Source organism: Artemia sp. Qi Xiang Cuo, chromosome 20 (assembly GCF_049724085.1).
Source record: "Artemia sp. Qi Xiang Cuo chromosome 20, ASM4972408v1, whole genome shotgun sequence".
In the NCBI taxonomy this organism is placed as follows: Eukaryota; Metazoa; Arthropoda; class Branchiopoda; order Anostraca; family Artemiidae; genus Artemia; species Artemia sp. Qi Xiang Cuo.
Genome location: NC_142813.1, coordinates 11552472 through 11574739, shown reverse-complemented (window position 1 = coordinate 11574739; position 22268 = coordinate 11552472). Strand labels below are relative to the sequence as shown.

General features: G+C 33.8%; 1 protein-coding gene across 1 annotated transcript in view; it reads left to right on the top strand.

Moving 5' to 3' along the window:
- The first annotated feature begins 3967 nt into the window (after positions 1-3967).
- The window catches only part of LOC148939865 (nuclear protein localization protein 4 homolog), a 217502-nt gene continuing 199201 nt past the window's right edge, over positions 3968-22268 (top strand). Inside the window, exons 1-3 of the mRNA XM_089106457.1 lie at positions 3968-4061; positions 11491-11571; positions 19335-19690. Of these exons, the coding sequence (XP_088962583.1) occupies positions 4059-4061; positions 11491-11571; positions 19335-19690 (440 nt within the window). The 5' untranslated portion in view covers positions 3968-4058. The remainder of the gene's footprint in view (positions 4062-11490; positions 11572-19334; positions 19691-22268) is intronic.

Below are 22268 nucleotides of genomic sequence, written 5' to 3'. Positions count from 1 at the left end.
AGAGAAAAGATTACAATTGAGAAAAGTCAAAATTTAACGAAAGGATAATTATTTCTTTTTGCGAGAATTTGGGATTGTAAAACAATGGTGGGAGGGGGTTAGGGTAAAAAGAATATATTTTATGTTTTCCATTGATTATAATGATGTTTGTATGGTTTGGGGGGGGGTTTGGGGGTAAAGGAATATATTTACGTTTTAGCTGAATATACTGGAGGATGTCCAAGGAAAATTCGTTTGAAAATAAAACGGAACTTACATGGTAAATTGTAGTTGCCAAGGCTTCTAATTCATCAATATTATCCATTTTAGTTGTTTGCATTGTGTCACAATAGTTTCTGATAATTGAATCACATTGCATGCCCGTTATATACGAAATCTCAAGGTCGAATTGTTATGTAACGGGGAAAATCATATGTAAGCAGGTCTCTGATTGGCTGAGAAGGAGAATGTAACCGACTCGCTGATTGGCTGAGAAGGAAACACGTGATCTAACTGTTTCCGGGAAACTCATAGCATTTGGCTCAAGCAACAACAACAAAGACTATTTCTGGATCATAACATTCGCTGAGAGCGTGCACTTACAACAACAACAACAACATTGACCTTGACATTTTGCCTCGGAAACAACAATAAATACTATTTCTGGATCATAACATTCGCTGAGAGCGTGCACTTACAACAACAACAACAACATTGACCTTGACATTTTGCCTCGGAAACAATAACAAATACTATTTCTGGATCATAACCTTCGCTGAGGGCGTGCCAAAAACACACCTGGAGAAAGAGACCATGAAGAAAGAGGTCATTGACCCCATTAACCACGTGTTCTCCCTAGGGACTCTATGCCCATATTTGGGGTGCAAAAAAGTTATAGGTGGCAGCAGGGGTGTCGCGTCGGAGTCAATAAGGCCCTTCTACTTATGTAATATTTTCTGCTCGTTTAAAGTTTTGATGTTGCTGCTGTTGCAGTTGAAAAACTTGTTTTTTTATATTTAATTTCTGATCTTTTTTTAAATAATGCTGGGAAGTCCGGCGTCCCCTTCATAGCAATTTCCCTTCCCCCATGAAAACTTCTTTCATGGAAAGATCCTCCTACATAACCCCCGACCCACCCACCCACCCACCCCCACTACCAGGAAAAATCTCCCCTGAAAACGTCTGTATACTTCCCAATAACCAATACTATATGTTAACATTGGGTAAAGTTCATAACTTTCAGCCCTCCCCCCGGGATCTTCGGAGGATTAAGTCATCCCAAAAGACATACTTATAATATTTTCGAACATGCTGAACGAAACGGCTATCTCAAAATTTTGATCAGGTGACTTTGGGAAAAAATTGAGCGTGGGAGGGGGCCTAGTTGCCCTCCATTTTTTTGGTTACTGAAAAGGGGCACTAGAACTTATAATTTCAATTCCAATGAGCCCTCCCATGATATTCTAGGACCACTGGGTCGATATGATCACCCCTGGGAAAAAAAACAAATAAACACGCACCCGTGATCTTTCTTCTGGAAAAAATGCAAAATTCCACATTTTTGTAGATAGGAGCTTGAAACCTCTACAGTAGGGTTCACTGATACGCAGAATATGATGGTTTGATTTTCATTAAGGTTTTATAATTTTTAGGGGGTCTTTCCCCCTTTTTCGAAAATCAGCCAAATTTTCTCAGGCGCGTAACTTTTGATAGGTAGGATTAAACTTGATGAAACTTATTTGTTTGAAATCAGCGTTAAAATCTGATTCTTTTGATGCATCTATTTGTATCAAAATACCGTTTTCTAGAGTTTCGGTTACCATTGAGCCGGGTCGCTCCTTACTTACAATTCGTTACCACGAACTGTTTGATAACGAGGAGAATCTAATATCTTGAAAAACCAAGAATTGGATTTTTATGATGATTTTCAATATGTAAGTTTCATCAAGTTTAGTTTTACCCATCAAAAGCTACGAGCCTGATAAAATCTGCCTTATTTTCGAAAAAAGGGAAAACACCCCCTAAAAGTAATAAACTCTTAATAAAAATCATACCATCATATTCAGCGTATCAGAGAACCTTACTGTAGAGGTTTCAAGCTCCTATCTGCAAAAATGTGGAATTTTGTATTTTTTGCCAGAAGAAAGATCACGGATGCGTGTTTATTTGTTGTTTTTTTTCCAGGGGGGATTGTATCGACCCAGTGGTCCAAGAATGTCACGAGAGGACAATTAGAATTGTGATAAAAACATTAACACGGTGAAAGACATAGCAAAATTGCTTTTTTCGAAAGCTTCTTATCTACAGTCACTGTAAATTCATTTTTAAATATTCGCTTTTGGACCCATATTTTTGTTTTTCGATTTTTTGTCAGTGAACTGCAAAACGACTTACATTTTACTTTATTTTGAAGTCCAAGTCAACTTTTACTAAAAATTTTGAATTTCTGGGAAGGTGTTTTAGCTCAAATAACTTATATAAGTTTTTTTATTTGCTAAATCGGTGAATCTATAGCAAGTCACTAATTTAAAGAGAAATTGCAGTTTGAAATAAAAAAGGGAACCCCCGTAACAAGTGACTGGGTTCGGGGGAGTGGGGTTAGGTCTGGGAGAGGCCGTTGTCCCCCTACCTCATAGCAAATTACGCACCTGCTCGTAACAGAGCTCAAGTTTAAAGAATTCACAAAATCAAACCGTTTTTGTTTGTTGAGAAAAAGAATTTGGAATCTTGGATATGACCTCTTTCAAGTTGTATAGCTCAGTGCCGTTGCTTAGAATTTGTGGCAGTTTCTAGACAGATAGAGATGCCACAGGAGTACGGTTAAACTGGGCGATTTTTTTATCCCCCTTCTTCTAGGAAGATAGAAAAATATGAAATATTCTATAATAATGAGAAATATGATACTTTTCTTGAAAAAACTACATTTTGTATTATTACAAATGAAACTCAGAGAGGAGAGGAGGTAACAAAATGAAAAATAAAATCAAAAAGGGTGAAAAAACGAGGATTTTGTCAGCCAGCGAACCATGAAGATTACAAAATATAAGCAAATATTTCGACAAAGACCTCCGCCAAGTCGCTAAAACAAAAAAGAAAAAAAAACGAAAATCTAACCTTTCGAAGTTTACCTTACAAAGACAGAACAGACACTGAATAAAAAACAAGCATGAATCAATGAAAATGAATTTACCAAGATGATTGGGCAAGGATCTTTCGTCTTGCAATAGTTTTAGCTGGTCTACAATTTCGGTTTTCATTAGATATGCAAATAGGTTCTTTTTAGTTTTTCGGGTGAAAATATTGATTGAGTCCTTCAAGATCTAAGTGTCGTAAATTGGGCTTAATGAAATACCTCCAGTATATCTATTTATTACTTGATTTTGGTTCATATATTTTTTTTATCTCAATTAGCTCTTCAAAGGTTTGTGGTACGCAATTTGGAGTTGATATTAATGCTTCCTAATCCAAAAGAACTAGATGTGTTGGATTTATAGAGATGTGCAAAGCGAATGCCGATTCAAATATGTAATTGTTATGTTATAATCTTTTGTATTATTCGCACCTATCCCTTTCGTGAAAATTCTTGCAGGCTTACCAACTTCTCGAAAAATTTCATGGGTGCCCTTGGCTGTTCTGTGAAAATAATTTATAGGATTCCTTGAAGACAAAAAATTACAATAATGCTTTATTTTGAAGCCTATAAGCTGCACTAAAAAGATAATACAAAACGAAGAAATATGAATTACGGTTTGACAGGGAAAATTTCTTCAAAATTCAGTATACGAACAGAAAATTTAATTTTCATTTCTATACAGGTAATATCAAGAAAAATAACTTTTGAAAAGCGAAATAAATTAAATCGCCGCATAAAAAGCTTATTAATTTTTTTTACATGATATATAAAAATAAAACTAGTTCACAATTACAACAACCGCCATCTAATGCAAAATCAAATATTCAAAACAAATTGCATTTAGTAATTCAATTCTGTCAGCTGATTTCCATGTGAATTTGTTATTGTTTATTATTTGTGACAAAGAAACAGGAATTTGAGGGTTTTTGGAACAACAGTCAAAAAGATGGTATTTAGTAGATCAGTTGTTATAATTCTATCTCAGGCCTAATAAAATATATGCAAGTGCTCCCAATAATCTAAGGAATAATCACAATCATCTAGGCTAACATGTCTATTGATCACAAATTGACTTTGACCCCCCTTGAGAATGAAGGCTTCGTTTTGCCTTAGAGCTTTCTGTGTAGGGGGTGAGCTAGGTCATGTAGTAAACAAGGGTTTGATTTCTGGGGAATCCAGAGATCCTCAAAACATACTATTGATTAAGTTTTGGATTTAATTTGTTAGTTTGCCTAAGATTCAATCCCAGGCTATTCTTTGGCAGAAATCAGATGATCATACTTAGAAAAAAGAGATGTTCAGTTTAACTTCTACAATAACCATTACCATTGCAATTTTATCTCATCTCTCCCCTCTAAAAGGGCCAGATTAGCCTAAATAGCCTACACAATTTTGCCAAGTTGAGGGACTGGCCTTAGGCTATTAATTTTGCTAATTGACTATTGTTTCATAATATCAAGTAGGCTAAAGTCAATATGAAAAAATAGCCAAATATTGCATATAGCCTAGGGCAGTAAAATTTGGTAAATTTGCAGGTGACACTAGCCTATAATTTAGAGGTAAAGTTCTGCCAAATCATATTATTGAGTTAGAAATAAAGTGAATACACCATTTGATGCCTTTTTTTATGCTGATTAGAAATATAATAATCATTTTTATCAGAAATGAATTTCACCTCCCCCTATATATACCTAACCTAACCCTGAATTGGCATATATAGGGGGTGGGGCTGAAATTCATTTCCAATAGAAATGATTATTATATTTGTAATCAGCATAAAAAAAGGCATTAATTGGTGTATTCACTTTAGTCCTAACTCAATAACATGATTTGGTAGAACTTTACCAATTTAAGCTAGGATGAATGTGAAAATGTCATTTGATGCCTTTTTTTATGCTCTTGTATAATACAATAATTGCTACTGTTGCTAATTGCATCTTGAGCCCTTAAAGGGGCCCAAAGGTATTTTATATGAATTATATAGCCTAAGAGCATAAAAAAACATCAAATGATATTTTCACTTTCATCCTAGCTAAATTATATAGCCCAATGCAAAATTATTTTGAACTTTAAACCCCTTCCCATGCACTCCACCCTTCTAATGTGCAAATATATGCCCTGAGTTGGAATATACCCTGAATTATTGACAGCAAAGTTTCAAATTGCAAAATTCAGCACTATTTTTGTTGATGGCATTTGAAAAACATGAAACAGTAGGAAAACAGTTTGAATTGAGTTGCCTAATAAATGAGATCAGAATTATTTTAAATGAGCATTTGTGGAATATATTACTCTATAATAACCTATTTGTACACTAGAGATAGGTTTTTAAAAACTTTTCAGTTACTAAACTAATGATGATAGCTTCTTTGTGCAGTTACAAAATGAAATACCTTTGGGGCCCCTTTAAGGGCTCAAGAAGCAATTATTGTATTATGAAAGAGGATAAAAAAAGGCATCAAATGACATTTTCACTTTCACCCTAGCTAAATTATAGTGCCACCTGCAAATTCTAAAATTCTAGTTTAGCTACTTTCTGCTATCTTGGACTGGGGTTAGGTTTCAAAAATGAAACTTTCAAGGATGGGTATACAGACTAAAGTATATCTTGGGAAGTTATTATTTAAGTACCTACCTCCACTTCTTTCTCTAGAAGGCAGTGACCTTAGATGACCTCTAAAAATCTTTGTTTTATAAAAGTGAAACCTTGCAAAATAGATCTGCTTAAATGAAGTACAACAAAACTGTTTTCAGCTCCACAACTTTGCTTAATCCCAATTTATGAGCTTTGAAATATCTATTTTCCTAAATTTAGAAAAAAGAAACCATTGATATGGCTTAAAAGTCTACTCAAATAACAGTAATTGCATTTTCAGAACTAAAACCAGATAAAAAGAAAGTGATAAATGAAAATTAAGACAAAATGATATTTTGTCAAAATTTCAATTGGTCAAGTAGACAAATTTCTAAGACTTAGAAATCAGAAGAGTGTTAACATAGAAGCTTAGCAATACTTTTCCAGAGTAAGTTTTCCTAACCTAACCCCTTTCCAAGATAGCAAAAAGTAGCTAGGCTAGAATTTTACTGCAAATTATAAGCAGACCTTTATGAAGCCAATCCAGTGCCCTAGGCTGGTAAAGTTATACATTCTCATATAATTTAACTAGGAATAAAGTGTATATATTACTTGATACCTCTTTTCATGTTCTTTCAAAGTAAAATAATCACTTCTTGGGCAATTTTTTTTTCAACCCTTAAAGGGGCTCAAAACAGCACATACAATGCTAACTAAAAGTTTAAGCATGCATTTCTAAGAAACTGTCTGGTGAGAAAAAATTGCCAGTTTTAGCTGATTCAGGAATGACAATTAATCTTTCAATTAATAGTAGGCTAATATGTTCTTCTGGAGAAAAAAAAAACTGCAAGAATTTTAAAAAGAACCTGAAACCCCTCAAAAATGGTATCAGAAAAACAAAAAGTGCACTATTAGAATCACACTTGATGCACATTGTCAACCTGAAGCTTACAGCCCTTATCTTGAACAATTAGGAAAACTACATTTTTGGATTGGCTGCACTCATGTCAGTGCAGCTTTAGGCCCCATAATCTGGAGTGGGGTAAGGTAGGCTATCTTATATTAATTATAAAATATAAAATAATAGGAACTTAATTTCAGAGCAACTAGAGAGGGGGTAGCTGCCCCCAATCCCCTGCCCTGGCCTAGAAACACCACTGACCAATGTCTTCTGTTTTTTTTTGTTTTTTTTTATTACTAATGAGACATGGAGAGTTTTTTAAGGGATCTTTTTTTAACTAATTAGACAAGACCATAGGCTTGGTAATAAGTTTTCTTATGGGACCCCATTAAGGGCACAAATAAGAATTTGGCCAAGAATTATGCATTCTTCAAAGTGACCAAAAATTTTGGCAAAAAAAGTGTAATGTCAGCAGCCCTTCATTATTTATATTTTATTGCTTCTAAACTAAATGATGAGGTGATGCCTACAACTTTTTCAAACACCAATCACATACTAAGTTAAAGGTGTTCAAAAAGAGAAATGAATTTTGAATTAAAGCAAGCCAAACAAGCATATTTGGGGTGGTGCTTATGGGACACCATTAAGGGCACAAAAAGAATTTGGCCAAGAAATGGTTGTTATATTAGGAAAGAGCATCAGGTGGTGTATTCACGTTCTTCTTGGCTAAATTACATGAAAAAAATATTAATTTGCCTCTAGGTCTACTAGGGCCATTGGACTACTCCAAAGACAATGCTGCTCAATTTTCTATTAAGTGCTTTTTCCAAATATACTTACTGTTGATGGGACTCTGTATTAGTCCTTCTCACTCCCCTCTAAATGCTTATACATCACTTATGTATACCATACACCCAGCCTTAGGCTACAATCAAAGGTTAGCTGATCTTGTTGGTTTGTTTCATTTTTTGCAATTATTTCTCATCAATAGGTTGTTCATGATGAAAGAAAAACTAATTTCAGCAAGGTTTTGTACATAGCTTAGGCTAGAGCTACATCTAGACACTAGGAGGGGAAGATAGGCATACAGTCGCAATGGTAGGCTAGCCATGCCCCAGGAGGGGCCTTTTTTGAATATAAAGATGGCCTAAGAGTACCCTCCTGTTGCAAAACTAGGACTTTACTGAAAACATAAAACCCACATTAGAAACCAAAAGGATTTATTTGATACTGTAAAAAGAGTATTTTAAAGGTGGTATAGGAAAATATTGTAAGCAAGCTTATTTGTACCACTTTTTTAGAAATATATTGTGGAGCCTGTAAACAATGATTTTTGTTCATTTTAAGTTTCAGTTCTACTCTTGGTTTCCATAAAAAACCTTTTTTTAAGTTATTTTCTTGGTTGTTAATAAAAAAAATAGCAACCTGAGAGAAATATGAAAACAGTACAAAACGTGGTTCTATTCATAAGTTGAGGCTATTGAACGTTTTTCATTGTTATATTATGTCTAAAGCTGTTACAATAATATGTCATTTATCACAATTGTATGTGGTTGTTATGTTTGTTGTGTGTTGTTACATATGATAAAAATACTAGGATTTCTTCTTCTTTCCAACTGTTAACTAGCTAGGCTCTAGAAAGAATTAATAAATACAGTCTCAAAAGAAAGAGTTCAGCAAGTCAAATATTGGCTGTCATGTAGTTTTTTTATTAATGTTAATGCATAGAAGCTGTTCATCTTGCTTAGCTGCATTATCAGCTGAATAGCATAGAACCTGTTCACCCTTCTTAACTGTGTTATCAGTTTTTGGATATTGCACATAAATCCTATAGTCTTGTCCAACAACTTTTTGATTTGTAAGAGAAATAAGTAAAAAAATAATAGAGAATAACAAAATGATTGAGCATTTCTATCTAGCCTAGGGCTATATTTAAACATTAGGGGGTGGCTGGGTGGTTCTTTATTTTTGTTAAATATTTCAGCTATGCTGAATCAAAATAACTTATCTCAAAATTTTGATCAGATGTCATTGGGGGGAAAGTGTTTGGTAGCTTAAAAAAGCACTAGAACTTGTAATTCAGCTTTGAATAACGACTCTTAATATCCTAGGACTAATGGTTCAACATCACTACTTCTGACAAAAACAAAACAAGTAAACAAGCATCCATGCTCCCCCCCTCTCTTAAAAAAAATTCATATTTTTATAGATAGGAGCCTCAAACCTATACAGTATGATTCTCTGATATGCTGAGTCTGACTGTGTGCCTTTAATTAAAATTGCTTAACTTTTTGGGAGGCTTTCCCCCTCTTTTTTGAAAATCAAGCAAATTTTCTAGGGCTCAGAGAGTTTGATTGGTAGCATTAAGCTTAAAGAATTTTATATATTTGGAATCAGCAAAAAAAAATTCTTTTGATGTAATAATTATTATTAAAGTTATTTTTTTAGAGTTTGGACTACTTATGGTCCAAGTCCCTCATGCTGAGGTCACAGACAGTAAATTTTCACTAAACAGCCACTTACTAACAGAGATTTTATTAGAGCATTTTTAATTTTGATTTTAGTCATGTCATTTTTGATGGGCTTTAGGCTGTTTTCTAAATTTTTGAAACTTTTTTTTCATCTTTAAAACTAATGTTCTATTGAACCCTTGTAATTGTTATTACTTTCAGATTAACATCAATTGTTCCTTCTTTATTCCAGGGCATTACTTTGAAATACATTTTCTAAATTTGGTTATTATTGAATGTGCTTTGCTCTTTACTAGGTTGCTGTTGTTGCTGCAACTGTAAATCTCTAGTGAAAGGTTCTAGTAATGGTGATTCTCCTTGCTTCTCATTTTTTTTTGGGGGGGAGGGGGAGGGGGGGGGGCTTTAAACATCCAGTTAAGAGTTTTATACTTTGGCAATTTCAATAATTCACTGTGTACTTTTGCTTTGAGCTGGAATCATTTTCGAGAGGTTTGGGGCAATTTATGGGAATTCTAAAAAGGTTGTTTTAATAATTACAAATTATATGGAATGTAAATGGTAGTTATTCATGGGAGTAGGGAGGGGGAGTAGCTGTCACCCCTAGACCTTCAAATTTACATTAGATATGGCTGAAAAAGCAGATGGTTGGAAAAGCAATTGATAAAAGGCCCTCCATCTCACTATTGACTGCCCCCCCCCCCCTAGACAATATGCTGCCTACGCCCATGTAGTTATTGTTTCTGAATTTGCATCAACTGGAAAATGCTTCTCACTAGATAGTTTCTTGGGAAACACCCTTTTTAAACTTTTGATTTCTATGGACTGTGGTTTGATCTTCACTAGGCTGCTGCTGAAAACTTGCAGGTTAAAAAACATGTGCGAAAATGAAAAAACAAAATCATCAAGATTGTTTGAAAATTGCTAGCCATATCTTTTCTTTTACTATTTAGTTCTCCTGAAATTTTTCAACTGAAACCTCAATCTTTCTGAATTGTTTATTTAACAATAAAAAATTATAAACAAAAAACTACTTCAACACAATCTCCCCCATAAGGCTCCATGGCCGGGAAAGAACAGGGGAGAAAAAATACCAACACACAAAAAAAAATATAAACAAAATCCAAAAAATCCAGTCGCCCGCCCACCTTAATAATCCCCAGAATGACAAGCTAGGCAGGGGGGTACCGCATGATTTCACCAACTCAAATAAATATCTAAGTCAATCCAGAAACATCGAATCTAAGGGAAACTGGAAAAAACTTGGCTACTATCTAGAAACTCCCGAACATAATTTTTGAACATACCAAACAAGTGGCAGCTTCGGGCAGACACAGGGAGCGTGTTCCAAATCGTGTTGCAAGTTGTCAGAGGGTTGAAGTAAGACATCACTGATGGAGTATTAAGAATCTGTAAATTGCTGGAAGGGTGGAGATGATAAGTCAATTGATCAGAAACAAAAGATATATTATTTATTACATAGAGCAGCAGGAAGATGGCTGTGCAACTGTAAAAAAATTTTTTTTTTTATATTATGACCATCTTTTTTTTTTTGTTTTTTTTTTTTTTTTTTTTTTTTATTTTTAGTGCAAAGTAGGATAGTGTCAGTAGGAAGAGGAGATATGGGCATTTAGCCTCAATTGTTGGTTTGGAAAGCTAAAATTTTTGCAAGGATGAAAAATTATTTGATAAAATTGAGAACTATTATTTTTTATAGTTTGACTTTGTATAAAATAGCTAATCTGGCAAAAACTTACTTAGTGCATCCTGTCATTATTGTGTACTTTTGATTTTTTGTTACCCAAAGTATGGCATTTAAAAGTCTCTTAAAGGGTGTGCCAAGAAGAGACAGTTGCTCATGCATACACACAATTAGGGTTGATGAGAAACCCCTCTTTAGATTTACCTCAAATGGGTAAGACTGCAGATTTTTTGTCAAAAAAAAGGGTGAAGGCTCAAGTTTCATTTTATTAGATATCATAATTCTATGCATTATCTGTATACTGGTTTTTCCAGATAAGGTCAAAATTTAGAGGGTAAGGGTTTTTCCTTTGCCCCCTGTGTACACCCTTGGCTAGTTCAATTGTTTTATTATTCATATATATATATATATATATATATATATATATATATATATATATATATATATATATATATATATATATATATATATATATATATATATATATATATATATATATATATATATATATATATATATATATATATATATATATATATATATATATATATATATATATATATTGACTATACCCCTGGGGAGATAAGCTTGAAAAACTAGGCATAGACAAAGACAAAATAACAGTACAGTACAAAGATTAAAACAAGGACAATAACACTACAGTAATGTGAAAACAAAAGCTAGCCCAGCAGCAGCTAAACAGGACATGCTATATTCTGCCCTTTTTTGCAGATCCTGCGTATTCAGACTTCAGAAGGAACAAAACGTATTGAAATTGACTCAAATGCTTCAACCAAGAAGCTTTATGAAATGGTAAGTTTATTGGTTTGCAAGGATATGTTTTTCAGCCTTCAGGATTTAAATATTTTGTCAGTGCAGCCTGACTATTCAACATATTGAAAATATTATTTAATATCACCTTATATATGGATATTCAGGCTTTCAATGGTTTTTCAAGATGGTTTCTTCTTCTCATTAGACCCATGGTTTCTGGTTTTCAACAGGTGTGTCCAAGGCCAACACAGCTATGCCTGCTCCTCTTTCCCCCTTGTATTTAAAGTTTTGCCCTTTAGCCCTCCAATTAAGTTTTAATTTCCTTTAAATCCTTGTTTAAGACCTCTTACAACCCTGTTTTCAGGGCAACCTACTTTTTGCCCAATATCACCTTCATTTATTCCTAATGTAAGCTTGCTTTTTTGAAAAACAAGTTTTCAGCAACCCAGGGCACATCATCATTGTGTTTGTTTGTTTTTATTCAAATTTTCACTTGAAATACTGTCTCAAATCCTGATGTTCTTGTGCCATGATGAGATTTGCTACCAAATTACTGCTATTTAGGTTTTACACAAGGGCAATGAAATTCCTATTAGAGTCAAGTCCTTATTTTTGTGTTTGATTTTGGTTTCAAAGAATATACCCAAGAAATTATGGCCACATGCATAACTGAGTTCAACTTAAAAAGCTATCAAGGCAGGTGGTATTATTTTTCACTAACAATACATAATCTCTAAGGCACATCCAAAAATAACTGAAAAGCATGCCGATCTATGTAGAATTGTGGATGGGATGTACATACCTCTTACTGAAACTATAAACTAACCCTTATATTTGGAAGCTTTAAGGGATTTGTAGGAGGTTGCATAGAGAAAAGCCAGCAATTAAATGAGTAGTTTCTCTATAACAACAAAGCCTCTGCAGACAGAAAGCCTTGCCTGTGAACTATTATTTGGGATTTTGGGGTTAGATTATTGCTCTCCACCCTAATTATAAAAAAATATAAAAGGGGTGTAATTTGAGGATATTGACACTGATGATATCGATATTAATGATATTTCACATACCTGACGCCACCACTGGGAATTTAACAGAATCTCAAGATCCAGTTGCAAAAAATCTTAACAAAATATAAACACAAAATAGCAAACAATAATTACATATATACTTGATATATATTCTTTGAGGGTAATGTTAATATATATTGTTTTCCTGAAATGTCAAGTTTAATAGCAAACAATAATTACATATATACTTGATATATATTCTTTGAGGGTAATGTTAATATATATTGTTTTCCTGAAATGTCAAGTTTAATACTTAAATTTGAAGATTTTTTTAGTAAAAACCAGTGAGATTTTGAGTGACAATTATGCGCATCACAAATATGCACAATTATGCACATAAGTGATAGCAGCAATTAACATATTGTATGTAAATCTCAATAATGTAGATCTCAATAGATCTCCACCATTTAGTGGACCTCAACCATGAAGATCTCAACCATGATTGAGACAAATGCTTTTGTCACTTATTGCTCAAATACTGCTTAAATCGACATAATTTACACACAGTGAAACCACATCATTCAGCCAAATGCTGTGATTTTGTATCCCTACTTTGATAGTTCACAAAAGTCATGCCACATTTTCGTTTTGTTAGTTTGAATATTTCTCTTTGTGGTAAATATTTTCACAGTATATTTGTTTTCTGGCTTTTTATATTTAATTTTTTGTTTGGCTCTAATATGTAAATAATTCAATTAGTCTGAAATCATTTTTAGAATTCCTACTGCCCAGTATAGTTGTCACTTATGAATTCTAGTGATGTTTTTTTCTGAGTATTTTTTTCTGTTTTTTCTTCAGTTAGACTTTTTTCAATACCTAGTGAAAGTCTTTATCCATACAGGTGCTTTTTAGGTTCGAAAGTAAAAGGAAAGTTATGTTTTAAATTGTCAATTTTGCTGGTATTACCCAAAATGAATTTTCAAATGAAAACAAGCTTCACATTTCTAGTAATTTTGTCTGTAGTCTAGTGATTTTTTGCTTTAATGGTAGCCTTTGTGATAATTTCTGTAACCTTGATAATTTTATTTCATCAAAGGAAGACTAAAAAGTTCTTCAAAATTATTGATTTAAATGGTTTAATCAACTATTAAATCAGCAAAAAGTTTAGAAGTACTATTATTCTTGGTAAATGTAGTATGCTTGTTCAACTTTTTTTTTATAATATGATTAAAAAAATTGCTTCAAGCTAAGGAACCATTTCAAGTCTCTTTGGGTAGGGGGGGGGTCTAATATTCTTTGTGGGGAGACCTACATTGAAGAAAGTTTTGTTTGCTACCCAATTTTCAGGGGAAATATGCTGTTTTCATGTATGTTTATGTATGTTTAAACCTTGCAAGGAAGGGGGAGGGTCGAGATACCTATCAACACTTAATGCACTGTAATCAATAACAGTAACTAGCTGATCATAAATGCAGCCAGCCAATATTCTCTTTTTGGGGGGGGGGAGGAAATGGGTCAATGCTTCCAAATTAGCATTTTATAAAATAAGTATCATGATATTTTGCGCACAAGTCAAGGTCTTTTATGGACGTCTTTAAGAACGGAAGTTGGATTCATCTCAGAAAAGGTGCTTTGAACCTGTTTTCTTTTTGGTCTAAATATTGAACAGTTTTAAGCGTCATTATTTTCATGGGATTCCCCAGGGAATTTGTTCTTGGATGTGCTTTAGCAGGTAGTTTGTTCTTGTGTAACGCTGCGCTTATGTAACTGTATTTAACTCTAATGACTCTATTTTATTATATCTTAATGTATGACAAATAAGAAAAAGTAATTAATGAATAATAAAATTAAATAGCTTAGAAAACATGGGTAATGTCACCCAGTGGACAGAAAAGAAGCGAAAATGATTAAAGTAGAAATTTTGGCAAGGACCTCCGCCAAGTCGTCTTAACTGCTAAAAAAAGAAAAACTAACCCTTTGAAGTAGAATGGTATTGGAAGACCATTTAATTACATCTTATTTAACTAGATAATTATATTAAATATTTAATTATATCTTGTCACCATCTACTGCTTTTTTTTAGATGAAGTAAACTTTCATTTTAAAGACCGCACTCTCAAAAATTACACTCCTAGAAAAGAAATCAAAGCTGTGAGTAAATGAGACAAGTCCAAAAGGTAGCCTGCTATAAGAGGGTGAATACCTATGCAAAGTATACATACTGAAATCTCCTAATTTAAGTTTCCTTCGTATGTCAAAGAAAATAAAAATAAATAACTTGTTCGAGAATACAATTTGTTTTATCGTTAATGACTTAAATCATATCGCAGTGACTATGAATTTATCCATTCTTGAGACTGATTCGTTGATGATGACTGATTCTCTATACTGTTTCGTTATTGCATTAAAAAATTGTAGCTTTGATTCGTTTGGATCCAATCACATTTGATCTTCCAAGTCCAATTTCCACAACTTTGTTTACCACTACTTTTTAATGTCTTCTTGAATGCTTGAAGAGATGGTGCAGTAGTAACATTTTCTGAAAGGCTACTTCACAAGTTAGCAGTCCTGGCTCCAAGCAAACTATTTCTGACCCTAGGACGTGCATGTTGCTTGAGGATTGACTTAGTTTGCCCATTTATATGTCTCTTGCTATTCTGCTCAATAGGGATGGTGTGTTATACAGCTCATTTATCGATGTGTGCATTAAATAACTTCACATCGCCTATACCTGTATACTGAGGTGGTATTTTAAATGCTGATAGTCTCTCATGGTATAATTTGTGCCTAAAACTGTGTACTAGTCTGGTAATACTTGAGTTGAGATACTTTTCCCTTCTCAAGATGAAATGCAGCTAAAATTGAACCATTTTTAAGTTTGGCCTGAAAAGGGGTTTCTATAAAATGGTTAGGACTACTGGTTGATGACTGGAAATGTGTTTTACGATTTGAGGCATTGATTTCTGTGTAAGAGCTAAATTTTAATTGATGATTTAGTATAAGCTCCAAGCCTCTCTCTACGTCCATTATAGCTACATTATGGATTAGAACACTATCGCTGGTTATTTTGTAATGATTCATGGAGTTGGTTTTTTGCAAAACGTAATACTTTTTATTTTGAAATGTCAAATTCCAAACTCTAGATTAAGTCATAGATAATTTTTTTTTTTTTTTTTTTTTTTTTTTTTTCAAAAAGACAGTTATGGTCCATATGATCCTCTCTACTCAGAAATTATATTTTTATTATGTATGCACTGCCCGGGGCGTAGTTTCAGCATTTTTGTGTGTGCGGGTGGGGGGGGGGGGGTCTACATCCGGAGAGTCAAGGGGCATGGGCTATATAATAGTTTTTTTATCCAGATTATTGGGGGGGGGAGTGATTGCTCAACCCCAAACGACGCCACTGTGCACTGCTTACCCAGCCATGATTATATTTGACAAGAGCATTGGTACTAGTAGCTACTTCAGTTCAGGTGGGGAGGTATCAAAGATACAAAATATTACTGGAGCATACCCCGTCCTCTACGTAGTCTCAGGAGAAAGATCTGTCCTTCCAGGAAAAAAGTATCTTTTTTTCAATATCTAGCAGTAGATTCAGCTAAAATTTCAATATAGACAATTTGAGTATTTAAGAAAAGATGTTTAGTTAAAAAAAAATTGCTATCACAAGACCAAAGGACCAAATTCGAATCGCTCGCGGGTTTGTCGTTGAATATTAAAAAAAAAAAACGGAGGCACAACATACCTCTCCTGCATTCAAACGTTTTACACCTAGCTTTTTTTGGAAGCAGAGATTATGGGTCTTACCTTATTTGAAAATTATTCGTAGGCCTTTTATTTGAATAGACTCATCTTTGTCTGACTCTTCCCTGGAAATGCCAGGGTGCCATACTGGAAAACTATATTCGAGATGAGGGCGGGCAAAGGAAGTGTAAATCCTTAAAGTCCCATTCAGATGCCAAATTTATTTAGAAGCTTATGGAGGAAGATAGATACATTACCTTTATAGATGATATTTTTAACATGGATTTTCCACTTTAAATTAGAAGAAATTGTAACGTTAGACAATGGAGGAGAAGGAAAGGTGGAGAAGGAAATTTCAGGAGGGGTAGAATTAAGAAAGTGGGGCACGGATTTAAGAAAACAAATTGGCATTATCATGGATTTAAAGGGGTTCACTCTCATCTCCAAGTTTGAGGCATCTTGTGCATTGTCATTGAGGATGCTTGTAGGGTCTTTTTAAATTTCTATAGCAAGTTTCAACAAGTTTAAGGTCATCATATAATTTCCATCGGCCAGGAAGTTCCTTAACAAGGCTGTTACTCGTGACTGAGAAAATCATACAGCATCAATTTAAATCTTTTAAATTGTTTCTCTATTCCATTCTGTTTTTTGTATATGAAGCAAGTAAAATTTGGGATATTTCTCTTTCTTCATCTTATTTTTTTTTTCTTTTTAAGGTGGATCTTTTGGATTACATCTTTTTGCTAAATCTACTTGAGGAAGAACAGTTCAGCCTTTTCACCGGCTGTCTTTTCTTTCTTAGGAAGCCTTATATATATATTATTTGAAAAAAACTACGGTTTCTAAAGAGTTAAAGAGTCAGAGCGACAAGGTCGAACCTTAAAACGTCTCGTTATTCGGAGGCACTGGGTGGGGGATACCATCCCGCAACTCCCCCAATTTCGCAGCATTTAAATATAAAAAAAAATTTCTTTAAACTGAAAGTAAGGAGCGACATTAAAACTTAAAAAGAACAGAAATTATTCCGTATATGAAAGAGGCTGTGCCCTCCTCAACGCCTCGCTCTTTACGCTAAAGTTTGACTTTCTCACAACTCTTTTTTTAAACAATAAAAACTTTAGCGTAAAGAGCGAGGCGTTGAGGAGGGCACAGCCTCTTTCATATACGGAATAATTTCTGTTCTTTTTAAGTTTTAATGTCGCTCCTTACTTTCAGTTTAAAGAAATTTTTTTTATATTTAAAGGCTGCGAAAGCGGGGTTTGGGGGTGGTAGCCCCCAACTGTGCCTCCTAATCCCTGTACGTTTTAAGGTTCGACCTTGTAACTCAGCCTCTTTAACTCTTTAGAAAACGTAGTTTTTTTCAAATAATTTCTGCACGTTTTTGTACAGTTTATTACTTATTATTGCTTGACTAACTGTTAGCTGATCGTGTCAGGAGTTAAAGTTGGGGGGCTTCCGCCCCCCAAACCCCCGCTCTTGAACATTCTTGTGTTAAGGCTTTTAATTCCTGAATACTCAAATCACGTCGTACAGGGTGCCTCCTAATCCCTGTACGTTTTAAGGTTCGAACTTGTGACTCAGCCTCTTTAACAGCCCCCAACTGTGCCTCCTAATCCCTGTACGTTTTAAGGGTCGACCTTGTAACTCAGCCTCTTTAACTCTTTAGAAAACGTAATTTTTTTCAAATAATTTAAAAAAGAAACTGAGTTTCTTTTCAAAGTATATAAAAAAGTTGCTCTGATGGTGAATCGAACCCGAGTTTTCCGCCTGAAAGTCTGAAGTCTTAGCCGCTGGACTATACAAACACAATAGTAATTGTTGTTTAGCAAATAGAAGGTATTTTCGACGCAAGCAAATTCCCAAAAATCTTGATATGTGGTTTTTGGAAAACAGGGAAGGAGTGATCAGATTGAGCTGAAATTTCGACGATAAGCTCCCAGGCCCCAGGAAAGCTTATCCTCTAAATTTCAGCCCGATCAGACAACGTTAAAGGGGGGTTGTGGAGGGAAAAATTAACATGGGCTAATATAGGAAAACGAGGTTTTTCGTAAATGTAAATTCGGGGGATAATTTTTTCGGTCTGAAAATATCAAAAGGCCCTAACAGGTCGAATTCTGCTTCGAATGAGTCCTCATTCAACCGGATCCGTTGCCAACTGTGGCCTGTAGGCGTGGCTAACAAAAAAAAAAGAGATGAATTTTAAGTGGCTATATTTGGTTTTTTGAAAACAGGGAAGGAGTGATCGGATTGAGCTGAAATTTCGAGGATAAGCTCCTGGGCCCTAGGAAAGCTTAACCTCTAAATTTCAGCCCAATCGGACAACGTTAAAGGGGGCTGTGGTGGGAGGGTCCAAACTTTCGGCCCAGTTTACCCCATGAAGATAAAGTCGGAGGAGGATGAAATTTTGCAAGTTTCTTAGTTTGAGCTTGGGCTACAAAATGCAATTACCGCCGTCTGTTTGCGACCTCTAGGACCTGAAATCGCTTAACATTGTGGTGGGTCGCCTCTTTATAGAGGCACAAGTGTGCCTCCTTGATCAACTGTGTTATACTTAAAGGTCCCAAGTAACAAATTTACAACTCTAATATGCTCACTTATGTTGTTTTGACCTTTTCTTTATCAATTTCAAATTCGAATCCACCCCCGTAGGAATGGAGACCCTCCTATTCCATGCCCCCTTACCCCTAAAATCTTGACACTTTTGATTCCTCTCTTATTTCTTTATGTAATTTGCCTGTTTGTATTAAATTTACCCCTGTCCCGAAAAAAATGTTTCCGCCCTCTGAAATAAATTCACATTTATATGTTTGTCCAGAGAAGGACTTTGAGTAGTACCGTCCCCAATACTCACCTGCCTTGATCTCTTGTGAATTTGTACTCCACTTATCTGTCAGACAGTTTGTGTATATTGCTTTTATGTATATAGTTTATGTGTTTAATTTATGGTATTGCTTAATTTTTTATGCCATGACACTGTTATTTCTTTTTTATGCTGCTAACCTTTTTTTATATATTTTTTAAAATCTTTTTACATTACACATGTTTTTTTAGGTTTATGATTCTTTTGGATTGAAGAGTTTCAGTTTTATGATTTGTAAAGATAGAAGATCCCCCGAATCATCAGAAATTAAGTCAACCCCCTCTCGAGATATAAAGAGCTACAATTTAAAAAATGGTGAATTGTTATTTATAGTCCCAGTGAATAATGTAACTCTTTTTGAGTTTGTGTCCAATGGTGAAGCTATGGATGTATCTGCACCTAAACCGGTGCAGCCCTCTGTTCAAAATATTTCTAAGTTGAGTGTTGGGATTGCTTTACCACCTGTGAAAAGGAATGTTTTAGAAGATGAGGTTGATAGGATATTGGAACATGAGACAGGAAGAATTGAAAGGGGACGAGATGCATTGTAAGTGATTTTTCCTTCTTCTTTTTCCATTAGGGTAAGATACCCAGTAGTTGGCCAGCAAATCCACTCTTTAGCAGCTAAATAATTTAAAATCATTAGTACCACATCACAGTTTTAAATATACTGATAGACAACAGTGGAGCCTAATCTTGGCCACGTGTTTGAAGCTTGAGTCTAATCTTAGAATATGCTGTCTAATCTTTGACACAGGATCTTAAAGTTTGAACGACATATCCTAATAAAAGACACATTCAACCTTGGGTGAGCTTAATCTAAGGCAAGTGCTGTGAAGCAGAATCCTTACCTTAGACTTTAGATCCTCATGTGCCTCCAAAGGTGCTTAGGGCAAAAAAAAAAAAAAAAACATAAAAACGAAATTGCATGCAAACGAAGTGTCAGTAATGTATCCCGTGCCTTATTTGATCAGTTCAATTAACTTCAACTTTGAAACATATTTTCGACTAATCAGAGACTTGAGTCTTACCCTAAATTTCATGAAACTTGTATATTTGGAACCAGCATACTAAGCCAATGCTTTTGATATATCTATTGGTATCAAAATTCCGTGTTTTAGAGTTTTAGTTACTATTAAGCCGGGTTGCTCCTTACTTAGAGTAAGGAGACTTCCAGGAATTAATATCATTGTATAAATATATTAAACATTCAGTTTTTTTTCGTTTATTTTTTTCTAGTCGTCTTGAATTAATTTTTTTTTTCGTCGATGTTCTGAAAAGTTAAAGACCCGTGTTCAGAATTTTTTTCTTCCCCTCTTTGGGAGAAGAGCAGCTAAAAAGAACGTGGGAGGGGATTGGTTACCATTTGACCACTTTTCATTCCTTTTTTATTATATTCTGTAATGTATAGATAAAATAAAATTTTCTTTTGTGTCTTTTAGTTGTTTCCAATTCCTTTAAAAAAAAAAATTTCAAGCCTGTCTACGGTAACGGTTCTAATACAAAAAAGTTCACCAGAGTACCTAGTTTTTATTTTGGGAGTTGATATGCGCATACATATCGACCGGTTTTTTTTTTTTTGTTTTTTTTTTAAGTTTTGTTTCTTATATATATATATATATATATATATATATATATATATATATATATATATATATATATATATATATATATATATATATATATATATATATTATATATTATATATTTATATATATATATATATATATATATATATATATATTATATATATATATATTTATATATATATATATATATATATATATATATATATATATATATATATATATATATATATATATATATATATATATATATATATATATATATATATATATATGTATATATATATATATGGGTTTGAACCCCCCTTGAAATGTAACAAAATGCATATAAACAGATTTTTTATGCACTAATAAATATTGTACGCCCCCCTCCCCTCATAAAAAAATCCTGAATATGCCCTTCTTATTGCTATCTAGACAGCTACTTAATAAATTTGTTCGATTTTACGTTTTGGTTTCTTTTGTGTTTCATGGATTCACTGTTCCTTATCTTTCGTTGTTCATTCTAAATAAACTATTAATAACATATTTAAAAGGGAGGGGCTTAAGATAAGATTGGATTTATTAAACGAAATGAATTTATTGCAAGTCAGTGGCAACAATTCTTGAAAATGTGATGTGGGGGGCAAAATGTATTTTCAAAATCTATGGGGGTCAATTTTGTTTTGAACCTCTTTTCATGAAAATATCAACAAAGAGTATTTTTCAGTGAGAACACCACAAAAGGCATTTTTATAAATTCTCCTGGGGATAAGACAGATGCTTGCCTTATCCCCCTTGCCACTCAATTGGTACCACTGTCACAAGTCCTAATGGGCCAAATTTGTAATTTTAAGTCTCAGAAAACACTATAAGAACAATTAAAAAGGAGAGAAGTATGGCACTGTCAAGTAAGACAAGCAACATACAACTGAAACAGTAACATACAACTGAAAACACTATAAGAACAATTAAAAAGGAAAGAAGTATGGCACTGTCAAGTAAGACAGGCAACATACAACTGAAACTCATCCATTGAAAACAAATTCTAAAAAATACATAAAATGATCAATGTTTCTTTCACCACAAGAAGTCACCAGTAAAACTTGTCTCCAGTAATTCCCTAAAATCTGTAGTCTTAGTAAGAATAAACAAAGCAAGCATTTATGTAGAGGTGGGGCCTTTGAACCAGCACTTTCTCCATGGAATATTAAGATTTTTATGGTTTTCCAAAAAAAATCCTACTTTTCTACCAATAAACCTGTTGAAAATGTGGTTTGGAGAGGGAGCTAAAATTTTGGAAGGGAATAAATACATAACAGTTGCTTCATTAGTAGTCTTCAAACCTATGAATGCAGGTAAGCCACCCATAGGGGTTTATTTCCATCTGCAATGATTTTTCTGCTTCTGAAATTAATCCAATAAGTTAAATTGTTGTTATTGTACTATTTTCAACAATCTGTAAAGAGGAACACATATAGTTTAGGGATAGGCTTCTGGCAGTTTTAAAATATTTTTGAAATAATGAAAATCATTTTAATAGTTTTTGTCAAATAAAAG